General features: G+C 39.2%; 2 protein-coding genes across 2 annotated transcripts in view; one reads left to right on the forward strand and one right to left on the reverse strand.

Moving 5' to 3' along the window:
* LMF1 (lipase maturation factor 1) overlaps positions 1–19,947 on the forward strand; it is a 299,716-nt gene that overhangs the window by 41,675 nt on the left and 238,094 nt on the right. The window lies entirely within an intron of this gene.
* Positions 9,319–16,727, reverse strand: SOX8 (SRY-box transcription factor 8). The gene is made up of 3 exons (XM_072119944.1): positions 15,981–16,727; positions 11,817–12,055; positions 9,319–10,928 (listed from the first exon to the last, which is right to left on the reverse strand). Exons 1-3 carry the CDS (start codon positions 16,391–16,393, stop codon positions 10,201–10,203), a joined length of 1,380 nt encoding a protein of 459 aa, XP_071976045.1. The 5' UTR covers positions 16,394–16,727; the 3' UTR covers positions 9,319–10,200.

Raw genomic sequence — 19,947 nt, forward strand, 5'->3', positions numbered from 1 at the left:
AACTACTATAATACTGCTCCTTTGTACAGGAATATAACTACTATAATACTGCCCCCTATGTACAAGAATATAACTGCTATAATACTGCCCCCTATGTACAAGAATATAACTACTATAATACTACCCCCTATGTACAAGAATATAACTACTATAATACTACCCCATATGTACAAGAATATAACTAGTATAATACTGCCCTCTATGTACAAGAATATAACTACTATAATACTGCCCCCTATGTACAAGAATATAACTGCTATAATACTGCCCCCTATGTACAAGAATATAACTACTATAATACTACCCCATATGTACAAGAATATAACTACTATAATACTGCCTCCTATGTACAAGAATATAACTACTATAATACTGCCCCCTATGTACAAGAATATAACTACTATAATACCTCCCCCTAAGTACAAGAATATAACTACTATAATACTGCCCCCTATGTACAGGAATATAACTACTATAATACGGCCCCCTATGTACAAGAATATAACTACTATAATACTGCCCCCCTATGTACAGTAATATAACTACTATAATACTGCTCCCTATGTACAGGAATATAACTACTATAATACTGCCCCCTATGTACAGGAATATAACTACTATAATACGGCCCCCTATGTACAAGAATATAACTACTATAATACTGCCCCCTATGTACAGGAATATAACTACTATAATACTGCCCCCTATGTACAAGAATATAACTACTATAATACTGCCCCTATGTACAGGAATATAACTACTATAATACTGCTCCCTATGTACAGGAATATAACTACTATAATACTGCCCCCTATGTACAGGAATATAACTACTATAATACTGCCCCCCTATGTACAGGAATATAACTATTATAATACTACCCCCTATGTACAAGAATATAACTACTATAATACTGCCCCCTATGTACAGGAATATAACTACTATAATACTGCCCCTATGTACAGGAATATAACTACTATAATACCGCTCCCTATGTACAGGAATATAACTACTATAATACCGCTCCCTATGTACAGGTATATAACTACTATAATACTGCCCCCTATGTACAGGAATATAACTACTATAATACTGCCCCCTATGTACAAGAATATAACTACTATAATACTGCCCCCTATGTACAGGAATATAACTACTATAATACTGTCCCCTAAGTACAAGAATATAACTACTATAATACTGCCCCCTATGTACAAGAATATAACTACTATAATACTGCCCCCTATGTACAAGAATATATCTACTATAATACTGCTTCTTTTTAACTCCTTGTGCTCCATGTAGTTACTGTTACCATATGAGGGTAGTATTACATCACAGCACTGGGGGCAGAGTGCAGGGAGCACAGGAAGCAGTGAGGGGGCTTCCTAGTAACTTATGCAAAATATAAACCGCTGTCTGTTGTTATTCTGCAGGGAGAGACAGGCTGGAATGTCCGCCACCAATGTGCATCCAATCAGCCATTCAGCCCCTTAATGACTCCTCAGTTCTCCGCTCTTCCATTTTCTGTCCAATTAATTCTTTTATTGTGCACCGGATAAAGGCAGACACAGAAAAAAGCCTTTCCCCGCAATAATGAATCATTAAAATTCAGCAGCTCCCCTCTGCTGCTCCCTGGCCAGTCCCCAGAAGACTCAACTATTTTGCATTTGCTCTGCCCAAGCTGAGATCATTCCCTCATTTAACCCCTGGCAGGACAGAGCAACAAGCCTTGGACAGACTATTAAAGGGCATCTCCACACTTTGGTGTAAGTCAAATTTTATCCAGACAGCTTCACGTTTTTGTCCAAAAAATTGGTGAAAGTCTCAATGATGGGATCCGGGTAACTCAACAGGATGGAGCTCTACTGAGCAATGAAAACTCCACATACTGTATATACTCGAGTATAAGCCGACCCAAGTATAAGCCGATGCCCCTAATTTTACCACAAAAACATGGGAAAACCTATTGACTCAAGTATAAGCCGAGGGTGGGAAATGCATTGGTCACAGCCTCCCCATTATATAGCCAGCACTTGCCCACCAGTATATAGCCAGCCCCCTTCCCCAGTATATAGCCAGCAGCAGGGGAAGCTGGAAAGGTGAGTTTTGATATATTTTTCTTTACTCGAGTATAAGCCAAGTTTGGGGTTTCAGCACATTTTTTGTGCGGACAAACTAAGATTATAATTGAGTATATTTGGGCTTATACTCGAGTATTTCCATCACCATAAATGTCCAGTATCTGAGCAATGTTGATGGACTCCTTCGGAATCCAGTTTGGGTGTAATGGGTTCTTCAGCTCTTTTGAATCACTGGATGTCCCATTGTCATATTTTGGGCCTGCGGATTGGTGGGATATAGGACCATCAACTTATAACATCCATATTTTCCCATGATAAGCTTCTATCACCCACCAAGAGTGAAGATTTGATGGAAGACCAAGAGTAGATGTCCAATGTGTTGACTTGTCGTAAAGAGTTGGCTGCTTATCTTCTAGGTGGAGGTTCTCTATTAATTATAAAATCCAAGTGTTTTTAAAGAAGAGAAGGAAAGTTCCTTTAACACATAATGTAGACGTAGAGGATGGTGTTGCCACCTAATTTCTACAGGAGCCTCAAGTTGTTCCACTCCTTTACCGAGTTCTCTATGATGGAATATGTCCATGTGGAAGATCTTTCTCCAACATCTTCTCGTTGAGGATGGTGGGCATCCAAGAAGGGGTTTAGGAGAAGGTTAGTTTCCTTAGTTTACTGTACAACTATGAAGCCTGTTTCGAAAAGAGAAAATGGTTCATCCAGGAGCCTTCCTTAAAGGTATTGTCCACTTTCATTAAAAAAACTGATGTAGGTCGATAGGCTGAAAAGTGAGGGCACATGTGTAGCCATTGAGTGGGATCCCACCTCCGGTGAGTTTTGCAGCCCCAGGGTCACCCACTTCAGTTTGTTAGGATCTGGAGACCTGCACTAGGTTGGTTGGACAAATATTAATTGTTCTATAGACCAGTGGTGGCGAACCTATGGCACGGGTGCCGGAGGTGGCACACAGAGCCCTCTATATGGGCACCCGTGCCATCACCCCAGGGTAGAGTTTGCCAAACAGGACTTAAGGCTTCTTGCAGCCCCAGGCAGCCCAGGATCCCAGAAGGAAGCTACAATGATGATCCAAACTTGTTCTCCTTCTTTCTACTGTATTGGTGTCCTCAGGTGCCTATACAATTTAAACCTGTAACAGAGCAGGTCGTCACATCGGCACTTTGTGAAATACACACGGGTTTTGGTTGTAGTTTGGGCACTCAGTGTCTAAAAGGTTTGCCATCACTGCTATAGACCCTTCCCCTACAGCAGTGATAGCAAACCTTTTAGAGGCCGGGTGCCCAAACTACAACAAAGACCCACTTATTTATAGCAAAGTGCCAACACAGAAATTTAATTTGTGATTTATACTCCCTTCTCTACCTACCAGCCCCCTGAGGACACCAATAAAGCAGAAAATAATCCCAGGCAGTGCTGTCACTTTAAAATACCTCTGTGCACAGCAAGTCCTGAGCTGTCTGGGACTGCAGGAAGATACCTGGAGTCATCTCTGGTGATGACCTGAGTGCCCACAGAAAGGGCTCCGAGTGCCACCTCTGGCACCAGTGCCATAGGTTAGCCATCACTGCCCTACAGTAAAACCTACTGCAGACAGGAGACCCTGGTAATATAGAGGGACATTTCATAGTTTCATAGTATCATAGTTTATAAGGTTGAAAAAAGACACTTGTCCATCAAGTTCAACCAAGGAAGGGAAGGGATTGGATGAGGAAAGGATTTAGGGGAAACAATTCTATATAACATAACCATCAATGTTATTTAGGTGTAAAAAGGCATCTAGACCCTTGAAGCTCTCTGCTGTCCCTGCTGTGACCAGCGCCTGAGGCAGGCTATTCCACAGAGTGACAGTTCTCATAGTAAAAAAGCCCTTTATTTACACTATAAAATATATTTATACATATAAAAAAATACATTTAAAAAACACCAGAACTTAATTCATTTCCTTGCATTACCCAGAATCCTCAGCTGCATTGGACAGAATATATCCCCGACATGATGTGTATGTTGTATAACATTTGGCCGCTCCTGTCTGCAGATGTCCCCTCTGCATTATCATTTACAGCTGCTTTTTAATTGTTTAAAGAGGATTGCCAATAAAACGCACAGAACGAATAAGGACGGGAAAATCAAATCCACTTCCTGGTCTGGAGCCCCGGGGGATGACGTAGTAACATTATGTGCTGCAGTGTTTATTCCAGATCCGCATCATCATCAGCTAAGTTTTCATGAAACAAAATTATTGGCTTCAAGAAAGATATTTACTGTATTTCAGCCTGTGTTTATAGTGAAGCTGTACTTATCATATAATACTGCCCCCATGTACAGGTATATAACTGCTATAATACTGCCCCCTATGTACAAGAATATAACTACTATAATACTGCCCCCTATGTACAGGAATATAACTACTATAATACTGCCCCCTATGTACAAGAATATAACTACTATAATACTGCCCCCTATGTACAGGAATATAACTACTATAATACTGCCCCCTATGTACAAGAATATTACTACTATAATACTGCCCCCTATGTACAGGAATATAACTACTATAATACTGCCCCCTATGTACAAGAATATAACTACTATAATACTGCCCCCTATGTACAACAATATAACTACTATAATACTGCCCCCTATGTACAAGAATATAACTACTATAATACTGCCCCCTATGTACAAGAATATAACTACTATAATACTGCCCCCTATGTACAGGAATATAACTACTATAATACTGCCCCCTATGTACAGGAATATAACTACTATAATACTACCCCCTATGTACAGGAATATAACTACTATAATACTGCCCCCTATGTACAGGAATATAACTACTATAATACTGCCCCCTATGTACAGGAATATAACTACTATAATACTGCCCCCTATGTACGAGAATATAACTACTATAATACTGCCCCTATGTACAAGAATATAACTACTATAATACTGCCCCCTATGTACAAGAATATAACTGCTATAATACTGCCCCCTGTATACAAGAATATAACTACTATAATACTGCCTCCTATGTACAAGAATATAACTACTATTATACTGCCCCCTATGTACAAGAATATAACTACTATTATACTGCCCCCTATGTACAGGAATATAACTACTATAATACTGCCCCCTATGTACAGGAATATAACTACTATAATACTGCCCCCTATGTACAAGAATATAACTACTATAATACTGCCCCCTATGTACAAGAATATAACTACTATAATACTGCCCCCTATGTACAGGAATATAACTACTATAATACTGCCCCCTATGTACAAGAATATAACTACTATAATACTGCCCCTATGTACAGGAATATAACTACTATAATACTGCCCCCATGTACAAAAATATAACTACTATAATACTGCCCCCTATGTACAAGAATATAACTACTATAATACTGCCCTCTATGTACAAGAATATAACTACTATAATACTGCCCCCTATGTACAAGAATATAACTACTATAATACTGCCCCCTATGTGCAAGAATATAACTACTATAATACTGCCTCCTATGTACAGGAATATAACTACTATAATACTGCCTCCTATGTACAGGAATATAACTACTATAATACTGCCCTCTATGTACAAGAATATAACTACTATAATACTGCCCCCTATGTACAGGAATATAACTACTATAATACTGCCCCCTATGTACAGGAATATAACTGCTATAATACTGCCTCCTATGTACAGGAATATAACTACTATAATACTGCCCCCTATTAGAGTTTTAGGTATTTAGTTGGGCCAAAATTAAACAGATTAAGGCCTCATGCACACGTCCGTATACAGTGTATTGTGCCCGGCCTTGCCCCGTGTCTCTCCACGCTGTGAAATATAGAGTGGGTCTTATTAAACGTTCCCGTTTGCAGCCCATGTTGGATGTGTAATATAACCACAGTCTATACCCGAGGTGTGTAATGTTCACATATTAATATTTTTTAGTAATTTTTCTATTACCGGTAATTTTCCAAACACAAAATTTAAAAAGTTGCATAGCTGTACATCAAGTATTCACTGTCGAAACTGGAAATGGCAAAATCCATAAAACCCCTGAATAGATTCCAAAGCCGAAATCTGTATCCCACCCAATAACGGAAAAGCCACTACAGATTCTAAATGAATTTCACAGTCCCCGTATCACACAGCCATATCTTCTTACCTCTAATATCCCCCAAGCGCTTGTATCTCTCCTAATACGAGTCGGAGATTGAGTTATCAAACCGACACTTAAACATTTCACTTTTTGGAACCGATCACTAAAATCTGTTATTTTTCAAAGTGTTTTTCACATTTTTTTCTGTTCAGATTATTTTTGAAAACTTTTTTTTCAAGGGCCACCAACATTGAAAAAAATCATGATGTCATGATTTTTTTCTATCCTGCTTTATATTTTTGTCCAGCTTTTTGGGTTATTTCATTCAGTTTAAAACATTTTTTTATGCACGACCATGAGGATCTTCTCCGTGATGTCTCACATACAGAAGGAGTATTGGGCCACTTTCATCTTTTATGCAACTTTTTGCTTTATTTTAACTTTTAAATCTTCCCGCTTCATTTATTTGATTCAAATTTTTTTTCATAATGTTAACCCGGAAAGATCTCCTGTATTTGGGTCTTTCCATACAGAATGTGTACTCTCCATTTTTTTACACCTCTTTTAGCTAAAATATTTAGGGGGACATTTATCATTGTGTGTCTCAGGTTTGTCTATTTTGGCGCCTTGTTTGTTCTTTTTCTTGTAATTTATGTTATTTTGTGTTTTGCCTTATTAAATGCGTTTTGAATGGTCGCACAGCCGTAATTGTCGTAAATTATTACCCTACAAAGTAGATCTCATTTGGGACCAATCATGAAGCGAGAATGAGAAAAGGTGACAGAACGTTCCTTGCTCTATTTTTGCACAAAAAAAGTATCTGCATGTACAATGCACAATGTCCACACTACAAACTGTTGTAAGTGCAGAGACTAAAAGTACAGATAGGGTTAAAAATTTCTTGCTCAAATTAATCTTTTTTACCCTTTTTTTTATTATAATGTACAGGCAGTCCCCAGGTTACATAGAGATAGGTTCTGCAGGTTTGTTCTTAAGTCGAATTTGTATGTAAGTCGGAACTGTATATTTTATCATTGTAATCCCAGCCAGAACTTTTTTGGTCTCTGTGACAATTGGATTTTAAAACTTTTGGATGTTCATAAGAACCAGGATTAACAATAAAGCTTCATTACAGACACCTGTGATAACTGTTATAGCTGATCATTCTAGCCTAAGGCTAAAGTACAGTAATTTACCAATATCCAGAGGTCCGTTTGTACCTAGGGGTCGTCTGTAAGTCGGGTGTTCTTAAGTAGGGGACCGCCTGTACAGGAAATGGAGTCCACATTAGGACAGACAATAATCCCACTCAGAGAGATAAGTCGTTACTTAAGAAATGTTACATTTTATTCTGCGCTGAAGGATTTTTTTCTTGTTGCTTTCAGTTAATTTTTCATTTGGGAAGTGAAAAGTAATGAAAAGGGAGGTTTTTTCTTCAAGTGCAGGGGTATTTCTGCAACTTTTTAGGCACAAAATAAAGATAGATGCCAAGCAAACATCTACATAACAACCAATCACTGTGTCAGATCAGGCGCAGGGACTCCAAACCAAGTGCCGGAGTTTTTCTTGCACCCAAATTAGAGACAAATTTAAAAACTGCGCTAAAAAAAAATCTAAGAAATTATGATCAATGTCCCCCTTAGACCTTTTTTTTATTATCAGACCCAAAAGGGAAAACCCACAAACAGAAATGTGAACTCCTCCGTGTTTTAAACAACGGACTTAACGCGACTTAAAATTTTTGATTCATATATTTTTTTATTTTTTTTTTATTAATTTCGGCCCATATGGATTCCCCACATGTTGTCTTTTTATAGAGAATGTGTACTTAAGCAGAGCAAACCTATCCGCCATAATAAGATCACAACTCAAACATCTCTAACCCAAAAGCAAATAAGCTGGAGACGAATAGAGTGTGCGAAGAGATTTTTTTTACACTGTATTCTGTGCCACATCTTCAGTAAATAAAGCAACCTGACAAATACTTTCCACATTTGTGTAGACTCCATGCAGACTGGGCTGGTCCCAGACTGTCTTGGTTTCATGCTTGTTTTCTTAAATTAATATCAGCCCAAGAAACAAATTTGAGATTTTTTTTTAAAAAAAGTTTTTTATTATTTAAAAAAAAAAAAAAAAAATAGAACTGTCCTAAACTTTTCCAGAAATTGCATAAATTTTAGAAAAGAATTTAAACAGAAACTGAACAATATGGCACTGCCCAATTTGGTCCGAATGGAATTTGGCACAAAGTTTGACCCAAACAAAAACTTTTTTAAAAAATTTTTTGTACTGAACAGAATTTGGCACAAAGTTTGACCCAAAGAATGTTTTTTTTACTGAACAGAATTTGGCACAAAGTTTGACACAAATTTTTTTTTTTAATTTTTGTACTGAACAGAATTTGGCACAAAGTTTGACCCAAACAACACACAATGACAAAGTCAAGTTTTAATAAAAAGCCATTTTAATTTTTTTCTTGAAGGAAGCATATACAAAAGTTAGCTTTGCTTAATGAAAAAAAAAAAATATCAGCAACATACATATAAGCACACGGACAGAAAAATAGAATTTGGTGAAAAAAAGTGAATTTTTCTTGAATGCATAAACATGAAAATCCGATCCAAAGACACATTTTTTAGGAAAAAAAGGACAAAAATAATTTCTAGATTTTTTTCTTCAAATTTACAAAGTTTTTTTTTTCGTATATCTTAAAAAAAGGCACAAGTTACGATAAAATAGAAATTATTATATGCTCAGCATACAATGAAAGAGAACAATAAAATAGCCCCCCCTCCCCCCAGAAAATATTAGTCATAAACTAAAGTTAAAAAAAAAAAATTACGGGAGAGGTTTTTAGTGTCTTAGCTTGGTGGGAAGACTGTGGTCCCGGGTAATCTAGGGGAAATGGAAGAATTTTTTATTGGTTGGCGTTAATAAATAGTTACCGATCTGACAAGTTTTTGAACATTTTTGGGAAAAATTTAACCAGTTGCTATTATTATTGTTACTTTTATATATTTTGCTGCTCTGACAAATCCAACTGTAACATCAAAAGTAATTTTTTTTTTTATTAGACGACTTCCTGTTTCCACCTTTCCCAAAAAGACTGATGATTACCCATTTTTATTCCTTCCCTTATTTTTTTTTTTTTTTTTACTCCCGGTTCTTCATGGTTCTCAATGAATGAAATCATGAATCACTTATAATATATGGCACATAAATATATTTATATATATATTTAACAGATTTTTTTTAAAAAAAACAAAAAACTATAATAACATTTGAAAAAAAACGTTAATTACAACCAAGCATTTTGCTTTAAACTTCACTGAAATAGATAATATGTCGTCCGAGCCTGAGACACAATGAAATGACCATGGAATTTTAAAAAAATTGTCTGTTTTTGCTCCATGTTTTGTCTATTGGAAAATTTTTAACAATTTTTTATTATTTTTTTTTCATTCGGAATTACATTTTATCCAGATCTTGACTGGTGTTTTTTGAACACCTAGTAAAGTTTTAAAGTGTACTTCTAAAGTGTTAGGTCCAAAGAATAGCTGGCGCTATGGAAAGTTAACCTCAAAATAGCCCAATTACCCCAGTTTATAACGAAATTGGAAAAGTAAAAACGGAGTTAATTGGTCGTAGCACTTGGTCTGCATCTCATGTTCTGGTAAACATCAAAACCTTAGACACCTCCTAACTTCTGCCTAGAGAATCTCAGTCCTTATGTGAAAATCTAAAGGTCCATCCTTCATGGTTAGGTTAAGTCATGATCCAAATTTCAAAAAGTTTTCAAGAAGTAAAAAAATTCCTCAAGAAAAGTCAGACAAACTCCTTTTTTTCAGCAGGCACTTATAAAACTGGAACAGCGCCTCCTACCTATACATTCTGTCTATAGTGCACATGTCTTGGAAGACTTCATCACAACCAGACATAACTATGGTCCTCAGTTTTGTAGAAGTTCATAGTTCTTTAAGGCCTTGTCAAGGTCGTGTAGACCGGCTGATCCCAGTTGGAGTTGGGACTGTGGGATGGAGGAATGGACAAGCTGTTGAGGATCGGGGTGGCATAAGGGCGTCGAGACGAATGAAAGTAAGGGTACTGGTACAAGCTGGAGGGGTAACTAGAGTAGGGGTTATAGTAGTTGGAGCTTGGGAGGTCGGTGTAGTCACACTGAGAACTGGGGAAAGGGCTCGGGATTGTAGAACTTGACACAGTGGTGGCACAAGCCTGGGTACTATAGGAGTTGTAGTCAGAGTGTGTAGGGGATCCATGAGATTGGTCACTGTAATGACTGGGACTCAGCTGCTCCGTCTTGATGTGAGGTCTTTGTTGACCAGATTCAGAAGAGGATGTTGAATTTGATTGGCTCTTATGAGACCAAACAGGGCCTTGTGTGGTTCCAGCAGGGTGTGCATAAGGAGCGGCATAAGGTGGTGCGTTAGGATTCTGCCCATGGTCACCTGAAAGAGCCCCATGGCCATTAAGAGGCAAGTATTGGTCGAATTCATGGACGTCAAAGGTCTCGATATTGTTGATGACCTCACTGCTCAGCTCATTAATGTCCACGTTACTGAAGTCGATGTTCTGGCGACCATTGTCCATCAGCCTTCGCCCTTCGTGTTTCAGTTCTGGCTTCCCGCCATGGTGTAGGTCTGTCTTAGGGGTTGTTGGTGGAGTTGGAGGTCCATGATTTTGACCTAGAACACAAAGAAGAAAACACAAACACGTAATTATTATTATTATACATTGTATTTTTCATTCCGATATCTTGGGTAAAGAAAAAAAATTCTCCAGTATGTAAAATAAAACAGAAAGTTACCATCTTATTCATACGGAGTACGAAGAAATCTTAGAGGATTCCAGAGAATGTGTCTGGGAAGTTCTGCCTCCTGGGTTTGTGGCTGAGCAAAAAATATTCTAGACAACTAATCGCTCCTGGCACCAACTATCTCATTTTTTTTTTTTTTTACTGGAAATCATCTGAAACTTAGCAAAACTAAAGAGCAAGATAAACGATACAATAACTTTACTCCGTGACATCCAAAAACAGCCAAAAAGTTGTCATACGATGATGCATCTATGGTAAAATAAACCAATATGGCATCATTTACAGATAGGCGAGAGTCCGGACAACTAGTCTGGAATCCATGAAGTGCACATTCACCTCTAAGGTTACTATTTCTTAAGAAATCCAATTAAAATATCAATTTAGGAAATTTAGGGTTTATGGATCGGGGTCTCCTGTTTGGGATGTTCTTCTAATAGCCAAGGGTGAAGAGGGGCTACAAAACCAGTCCTACCGCATGATTTACACATATGTTTATCACACTGAAAACCTGTAATTCTGTGTTCACCCTGCGGGGGCACTGTAGGATAATTTAATACGTTTTAGGCAATCCCAGTTGCAGAAATCATTGTGATCAGAACTTTTTTTTTCTTAAAACACTTAAATTTGCCCACTTTATCCATTCCCATTTTGTTACGCTAATAATTATGATTTAATTTGTATATTTAAGGAGTGAAATATTTCTTTAACACCACCCATCCCAGCTAAAATTACTATATGACTGGTGGCATCTCTTTACCTGCATGCTCTCCATGTAGATGACCATCTCCCATGCCTCCTAGGCCAGAGTCGGACTTGTACATTTGAGAACCGGGGTGATGGCCCAATTCGGCCCCAGAATCAGAGTCACTCTGTCCGGCTTTGACGCTCTTCCTCCGACGTGGTTGATACTTGTAGTCGGGATGATCTTTCTTGTGTTGCACTCGAAGCCTCTCGGCCTCTTCTACGAATGGACGCTTCTCGCTTTCACTCAGTAAACTGTAGAGAGGAAAGGAATGAAGGGAAATTAGCGAGAACCCCAAAACATAGACCAAACTGTCCTCTACACTGAGGCAAATCTCTCATAATCTATAAATTGACTTATTAAGTTTATAAATTTTATAGACCAATAGTCACCAACATGTGCAACACAACTCCCAGCATTGCGTCCAAATGTCATGCTGGGACTTGTCATATTCCAACATCACGAGACCCCCAAGTTAAGGATCTCCAAAAACATTGGTCGAAGGCAACCAATTAGCATCACTAACTCTTAACTTTACTACTACTCAAATTGGGGCAAGAACTTCAAAAAGTTAAGAAATGTTTGTTTAGGGTTACTGACTATCTAGTAGTAAATCCTCTCGTTTGACCTTACAGATGTGGAAAAGCTATAAAAATACAATAGCAAAAGTTTGATTATTGGAAACTTGGTAAAAAAAAAAAAGGTTAAATTATTAAAAAAGTCAACAGAACGTTGAAAAGATAAAAAAAATATAATTTTTTTTAATCTTTTTTGTTTTGCATTTTTTAAGGATTTTGGGGGTTTTACTTTTTTCAAGTTGCTTTAAAATCCCAGAACTTTTAGGTTTTGAGGCTTCAACTCAGTAAAAACTCCGTCTTTAAAAGCAGACAGGGAAATATTTTGTGGTTTTGCCTCTGGGATCAAGTCATTGTTGTTGTTTCTCATAGATCCTTTTTAGTCTTAATAGAATCCGGCTCTTCCCAATGAAGTTACAAGAGGAATCTATGTAGCAAGAGAAAATAATAAATTATAATAAAAGATAAAAAAAATAAAATCATAATTTAAAAAAAATAGAAAAAACTCTCAACTATTAATATAAAAATAATTCAAATAAAATTATATACCTTATATACTCGAGTATAAGCCGACCCAAGTATAAGCCGAGGCCCCTAATTTTACCACAAAAACCTGGTAAAACCTATATTTTTTTTCTTGAGTATAAGCCGAGTTTGGGTTTTCAGCACATTTTTTTGTGCTGAAAAACTAGGCTTATACTCGAGTATATATGGTACATATTGTCTAATTTTATTTTCAGCTTATTTACCGTAATAAAAAATTATTAAATTAAAAAAAAAGCTGTCAAAAAGTCATTTTAACTATTCACTCATAATAATAATCAGTTCCGGTTTCGTGGTTCTGTACTGATTGGTACCCAATCCTTTCAGAACAGCTCAAGGAAAAGTAACTCAGACAAGGGTTCACCTGCTTATGGTACAAAAATATTTTAGACCAGGACCACAAGGGTTAATTAATAATTGCGGAGAGCCGTTACTTATTATTAACCAAGGACGTAATTAAAAAAAAATTATCATAAAGGGGGGGAAATATTTTCTGACACCAGCGATCACCGCAATGTGAACAGTCACTAAATATTTATTTTGGATCCCTTGGAGGAAAGTAAGGAAATGCAGATTTTTACAGGAGAAGTTAACCCTTTCCTTACTACAGGGGAATGAGGCGTGGTAATAACATTTGGCTAAAATCAGACATACAGTTTGTGATGCAGTTTTTCCTTTTGTAGAAATCTGTCCATGGCTCAAAAAAACTGCACCAAAAACTGCAGGTGTGATCATGAGCCAAGGATACAGTCAGACAGGACACGGTTCTGGATGAGATTTTAGGGAATGAAAACCAACTCAAATGGGGCTGTTTCTACTCCAGATCCATTGACTTCAAAATGAATGAGACGGTCACAGAAATTTCTGCAACAAAACTTCAGTGTGTGACTATAAACCTAGTATCTTAAATGGTCATAATAATAATAATAATAATAATAATAATAGTATTATTTTTTGTGAATATTAATGCAATTGTTTGAATAAATTATTTTATGACTACTTTGTGACTTCTTATATGACTATATTCTTTATGAGTATTATATTTACGTTATATTATGACATATATTTTTAGCAAATGGATTCAATATGCCCAATGTTTGAAAATTTCAGATTTCTGCCACACAGATAAAATCTTGATGCTAACCATTAGATCTCATGGCAGTGACATGGTTAACCCAACAGTAACAATGTATCCAAAAATATCCAACATGTTATGATGATTATTGCCATTTCTGTTAATAATATTAGGATTCTTTCTTTAGAATCTTATGCTGTATATAACGTGTAATGCAGAATATAGTGGTGTACAGAGGGGTGCACATGTCACCAAAGGGTTAAAAATTCATAAGGACGTGACATTTTTAATTGACCTTGTTTTTACACTGAAGAAGGGTCATTACATATGAAGGGTCATTGTACAGTGACCTTAATGATGACCCCCGGGGGTCCTGCTTTGCGACATTTATGATTGGGGTATCAAATAGCTATATACATGTTGAGGCATTAGCACCCGGGACTGGGTGCCAGGGGGTCCCAACAAGTCTCCCTGTTGTCCTATCCCATTGCCTAGACAAACTTCACCCCAGATTGAGGAATACCTAATACACTTTTACTACAAAAACTTTGGAAACAAATTTAGGAGCAGTTTCTTGGAATGAACCTCTGTCCCCTCTTCTCTGCGCCTCAAGTTTTTGCAGTCGAATTTCTTGAAAATGCAGATTTTTCTTATGGTCATTGCTGAACTTTTTGAATTTGAAAAAATCCATAAGACAAACTAATATTATTATAAGATTCTTTGTTATTTTTACCCCCAAACCTGTAAATGTAGCCTTATGTTTCACCCCTCAGAGTTCTATTAGATTGTAAGCTCCTATGGGCAGGGGGTTTTGGCTTCTAGTTGTAACCCGTTTTTACCATACTGTATAGGGCCATTGGGGGCAGTGGGGGAGACCTGGAACTATTGGGGGTGCAAGGTCTTTCGGACACTAACTTTTCCTGATATTATGAACTTGTGCGGCCCCTCATTGCCATAGATATGTATCTATCTATGTATCAGATGCAGGGGGCAAGAGCTATTACATAAGACCAGCAGCCCCATGGGAATGGGTGCCCCATTCACACCCATACCCCTGTGCCAATAATATAATATGGGTACTATACATCCTTGGCACCATAGATTTATATTGGTTGCACTAATATATACTCACAAGGGTTAAATCGGAACACTGACAGCTGCTCAGCGGGGCCCTATATTAACCATTCAGCAGCCACTATTGATTGACACTCCATTTTTTTGGAAAATAAATCACATTTGGTACCATTTTACACCGTTCAGGGGCAGGGGGCGACACTGAGCAGAGCTGAGTGTTCAACATCTGTTAATTACCATGTAAACCTGACCCCAGGACATTAATCACGTTACTCAACTACCACTCACTGAGCGCTGACAACTCTGCTACATTGCAGTGCAAACACTGTATACTTATACAGTACAAGGGAGAGGCTGGGAGAGACTGCTAGGCATCCGAATCCCCTTGGTACCCCCCGATTCCATTAACGGGGGGCATCATATTCTAATACAAAAGCACTCTAGAGAAAACCCAATGCTCTTATAGGGTATATGTCAGTGGTAAAGTAAATTGACGGCACCCAAAAAGCCATTATCTATCATATATCTGTCTGACATAGCAGGGCTGAGTTTGTCATATGGCACAACTCCTGTCTGTTCAATTCCAGCACTGCTACATCTCCATGTTGAGTCTCTACCATGCTAGTTAATGAGTCTGGCACAGGTAGTGGCATTATGAAGTGAGCCCACATGTTCTCCGAAAGCAGCAGATGGCACATCATGGGCATAGATGCCCTAAATATGACACAGTGAGTACTTTCATGTATGAATATAATTTGTGACTTCTGTTCATGTTCACCTCTCATCGGATATAACCAGTTTAACGGATATTTTGGATGCAGCGACTAATAATACAAGGGTTAGATACATGGTATATGCTACGTCAATGCCCAAAATTACAATCAACGGGTAGGACGTTGGTATAATACTCACCGCCAGAGTTTGCCCAGTGTCTTGCTGAGCTCTGCATTGTGTAGATGTGGGTACTGGTCTGCCAGCTTCCTTCGAGCCGCCTGTGCCCACACCATAAAGGCATTCATAGGTCTCTTGACATGCGGTTTGGCTTTGAGGGATCCGGATCCCCGGACTGGCATGGGCACCAAGCTCCAGTCGTAGCCTTTCAGCACCTGGGACACTGCCTCCCGGATACATGCTGGGAATCGCTCATCCATGGGTCCCTCGGGGTCATTCTTGTTGATGCCCGCAGGTCTGTGGGAGTCTGATCCAGCCGGGGACAGCGGAGAGTCAGAATCGGAGTCAGAAACGTGGGACATGGAGCTAGCAGTGCCCGCCGGGCTGCAGGGTGCATCAGGAGCCTGGTCCTGCTCTGAGCTCATGTTCAACATCTGGGAGCCGGAATGGATTTGGCTAAATCAGGCAAAAATCTGTATGGGTAAGCGCCAAATCTTGTGCGCCAAAGTGATCCGAAAGTGGCAGAATCGACAGTCCACAGCGCACACAGATGTGTCTACAGTCCAATGCAATCCAGATTGTGTGCCCCGCAGTCTAGGCTGGCAGGACAGGTCTCTGGCTCGGTGGTAGTGGACACAGCTTGGGCATGAATGACTTTCTGAAGACCACTAATGGCACGTAGCGGCATCAAGGGCTCAGTGGCTGCAGACACATTTCCAAAGGAGACGCCACTACCCAAATCCAGCGCTGCCTGCTCTATACCATCTCCTGCTCTGCCTCTGCAAGCCCTTTAATAAGCCAGTAGAGCCGCTCTCCTCCCCCTGCGCCCCATAGGCTCCTTCCAGGGATGGGGGCAAGACCCGGCCTCTTAAAGGAGACTTTCCCTCTCTCTGCTTTCCCACGTGCAGCAGTATCTGGTTGTGTGTTGTGATTAGCTGGAAGGGAAGGGGGGGACACCTGTTAACTCTTACAATACCAGACAGCCCTGAAAGGGTTACTACAGATTGAGTTGAATGTGACTACTGAATACACTGACCAACATAGATACAGTAACAGTCGTATGAATAGTAGGGGTGTAGTAGTACTAACAGAAACATTATTAGTATTATTAGTAGCCACATGATTTTGGTCATTAGTAGTGTAATAATAGTATCATAGTATTAGAAGCAGTGTAATCTACTAGTCCTAGTAGCAGTATTATACAAGTAGTACAATACAATTAGTGGTGATACTATGTTCCAGTCACTATATGGTGACATCTATGTACAGATACAGTGTATAGACATGATGGGGGGCTTCTGTGGGCCCCTCAGGATAATGTTATTGTATTTTGGTGTCGCTCCTCGCAGTCATTGTCACCTGGACGTGTCAGAGGTGTCGCTTCTCTATAGATGTGATGAGGGTGATACACTGTAACAACACCCACACTGTGCTGGATACAATGTTGCAGTCACTAGAACCTTCTATACACCCCCCCTCTACACCTCCTATTCTAACACAAGGCTGAGGCTTAACCCTTCACAGCTCCGTCACACAGTCACAAGAAGGTATTTAAACGTATGAAAAAAAAAAATCACCTTTTTTGTACGTTTTTTTTTTTTTTTTTTTTGCTTTGTGTCAATTTGTATTATTTTTATTTTTTGAAGAAAACCGCTCCTAAAAATGTTCTAGGAAAAACAAAAATGTTTTAAAAATTTACCTTTCTTTCTTTGACACTCCCTGCTCTCCCTATTTTGTTTTTTTTACATTAATTTTTTTTTTCAAAAAGTTTTTTTTTTTTTTACAGTCTAATGTGGGCATGCTGGGAGTTGTAGTTTTGCACCAGGTGCAGAGTCATAGGTCATGGACCTTAGTCACCACAAACCCTGTACCCAACTGCCGGGGGATGCGCCATTTTTGGAGGGAAGGTACAAGATGTGTCCTGGTGCCCTGCTGACTTGTGCACTTGGGCGACAGGTGTGAGCGCGGACAGCAGGGGTAGGTTGTAAAAGAGACAAGAACAACATCCTAATAATAGTCATAATGATTACAGGGTTTATGGAGGTGACCTAAAAACAACACGGCAAAGGAAAACAGACAGCTGTGGTGTGTACGCCTTTAAATCCACTGACTTGGCCCTGGTGAGACGTGTAATCAGACCTTTGTGTATGCTGTTAGTAGAAGCAGGATTGTGAAATATGGATTTATACTCCAGCATTATAGAACTGGGAGTGTTTCCTCACACTGCTGTGCTCTATGCTCTCTGTAGCCAAAGTTAGGTATTGGCCCTGGAGTGATGTGTAATCATACTTTTGGATATGTTTTGAGTAGCAGCGGGATTGTGAAATATGGATTTACATGCCAGGATTATAGTTTCTCCAACTACACTGGAGTGGTTGGGTGGAGTGCTGTGCTCTGTGCTCCCTGCAGCCAGTATTGTCCCTGGATTTATATTCCGTGATTGTAGTGTGGGCATGTCCTCACACTGTTGTGCTCTCAGCTCTCTGCACTGAGTTGTTCCATATCACTACTTACTCTTTGTTGTCTGATGTTGTATACAATCAGAAGCCTGCTACAGCAGAAGTGAATGACAATGGAGCACTAGGGTACAGAGAGCACAGCAGTGTGAGGGCATGCTTCCAGTGCTACAATCCTGGAATATAAAGCCATATTTCACAGTCCTGCTGCTACTAACACATACACATATCTCCAGGGACAGTACATAACAGTGGCTGCATGGTCATTCCTCCAGACAGTTTACTTAAAACTACAACTCCCAGCATGTCTTTCTGTGAAGCTACCAGACAATTGCTCAAGTAGCACTTCCTGAATACCCAGCTACTAGCACAGCCCCCCCTTTAGTTGCGGCAGTAATCAGATAGACCCCCATATGTCTGCTCCTTATATTAGGCTTTCCCACCACTCCGGGGCCAATCCATCAGTAGACTGCAGACTGTTTTACGACTCCCTATAATCTGTGTCCAATTCCCAGAATGCACTGTAGCCCGAAGGCTCCTCATGGGGTTGGAGACTGACGAAAATAATCCAAATTCTCCCGCTGGCGCTCATAGTCCCGATCGATGTGCCAATATTCTATAAAAGTCTTTGTTATTTGGGCAATTGCTTAAAAAACAACTCCTTAATCAATCCCAAAACCACTAAGAGACCCCTTTACTGTGTATGTCCCTTTAAATAACATCTGAGGGGAATCCTAGAATTCTGGACATTCACTAAAAATTCTAGAACCAGCAATTAATTGGTCATCATGAGATTACAGGAACGATGACAGCAGCGGAGGACGAGTGTGATGAATGTGCGGGAGGCAGTGACCTGTCCCATCATGTGATCATAATGAGGGATAAGGGACTGGGTAGTGGAGAGCTTGGGGTGCGCCCCCACAGCAGCACAGAGTATTTCAGGAACACAGATTTTGGATGGAGAGACCTATTAGGGACTTGTTAGTCAAGGATAGTGTGATGAAGTGACTAGGAGTAGGGGAATGAAGATTGACAAGTCACAGAATGCAGTCCACAGCAGCACAGAGTATTTAAGAAAACCATTAATTGACAATATAGCGAGGACAGGTGGGCTCCACAGAAGCACAGAGTATTTCAGGAGTGCTAGTGGGATGTGATGATCTCAGTGTGGTCCCTGCTGTAGCATTAGGAAGTCAGATGTCCAATGCCAGCAAGTGGGAGGTTACAGAATGACATAACATTACATAGTCTATAGTGGTAGCGCCCCATGCAGCACAGATATGGCATTGCACTGGAGAGTTAGCTAAGCAGCAAATCCATCTACAAACCCAAAGATTATAATAATTCTATCACTCAAAATTAAATATCAGAATTGCTTATTTTAAAAAGTGCACTTCTGACTTTGACCACTGGGGGCGCTCACGTCCATTTCATTCTCCGCTGGAGGATTCAGGATTCCCAGTTCTCAGAACATGAATTTTAGTGACAGGATTTACTTTAAGCAGAATTTTAAGCTGTTTCTTATGATTGTT

The sequence above is a fragment of the Engystomops pustulosus genome, chromosome 8 (genome assembly GCF_040894005.1).
Source record: "Engystomops pustulosus chromosome 8, aEngPut4.maternal, whole genome shotgun sequence".
In the NCBI taxonomy this organism is placed as follows: Eukaryota; Metazoa; Chordata; class Amphibia; order Anura; family Leptodactylidae; genus Engystomops; species Engystomops pustulosus.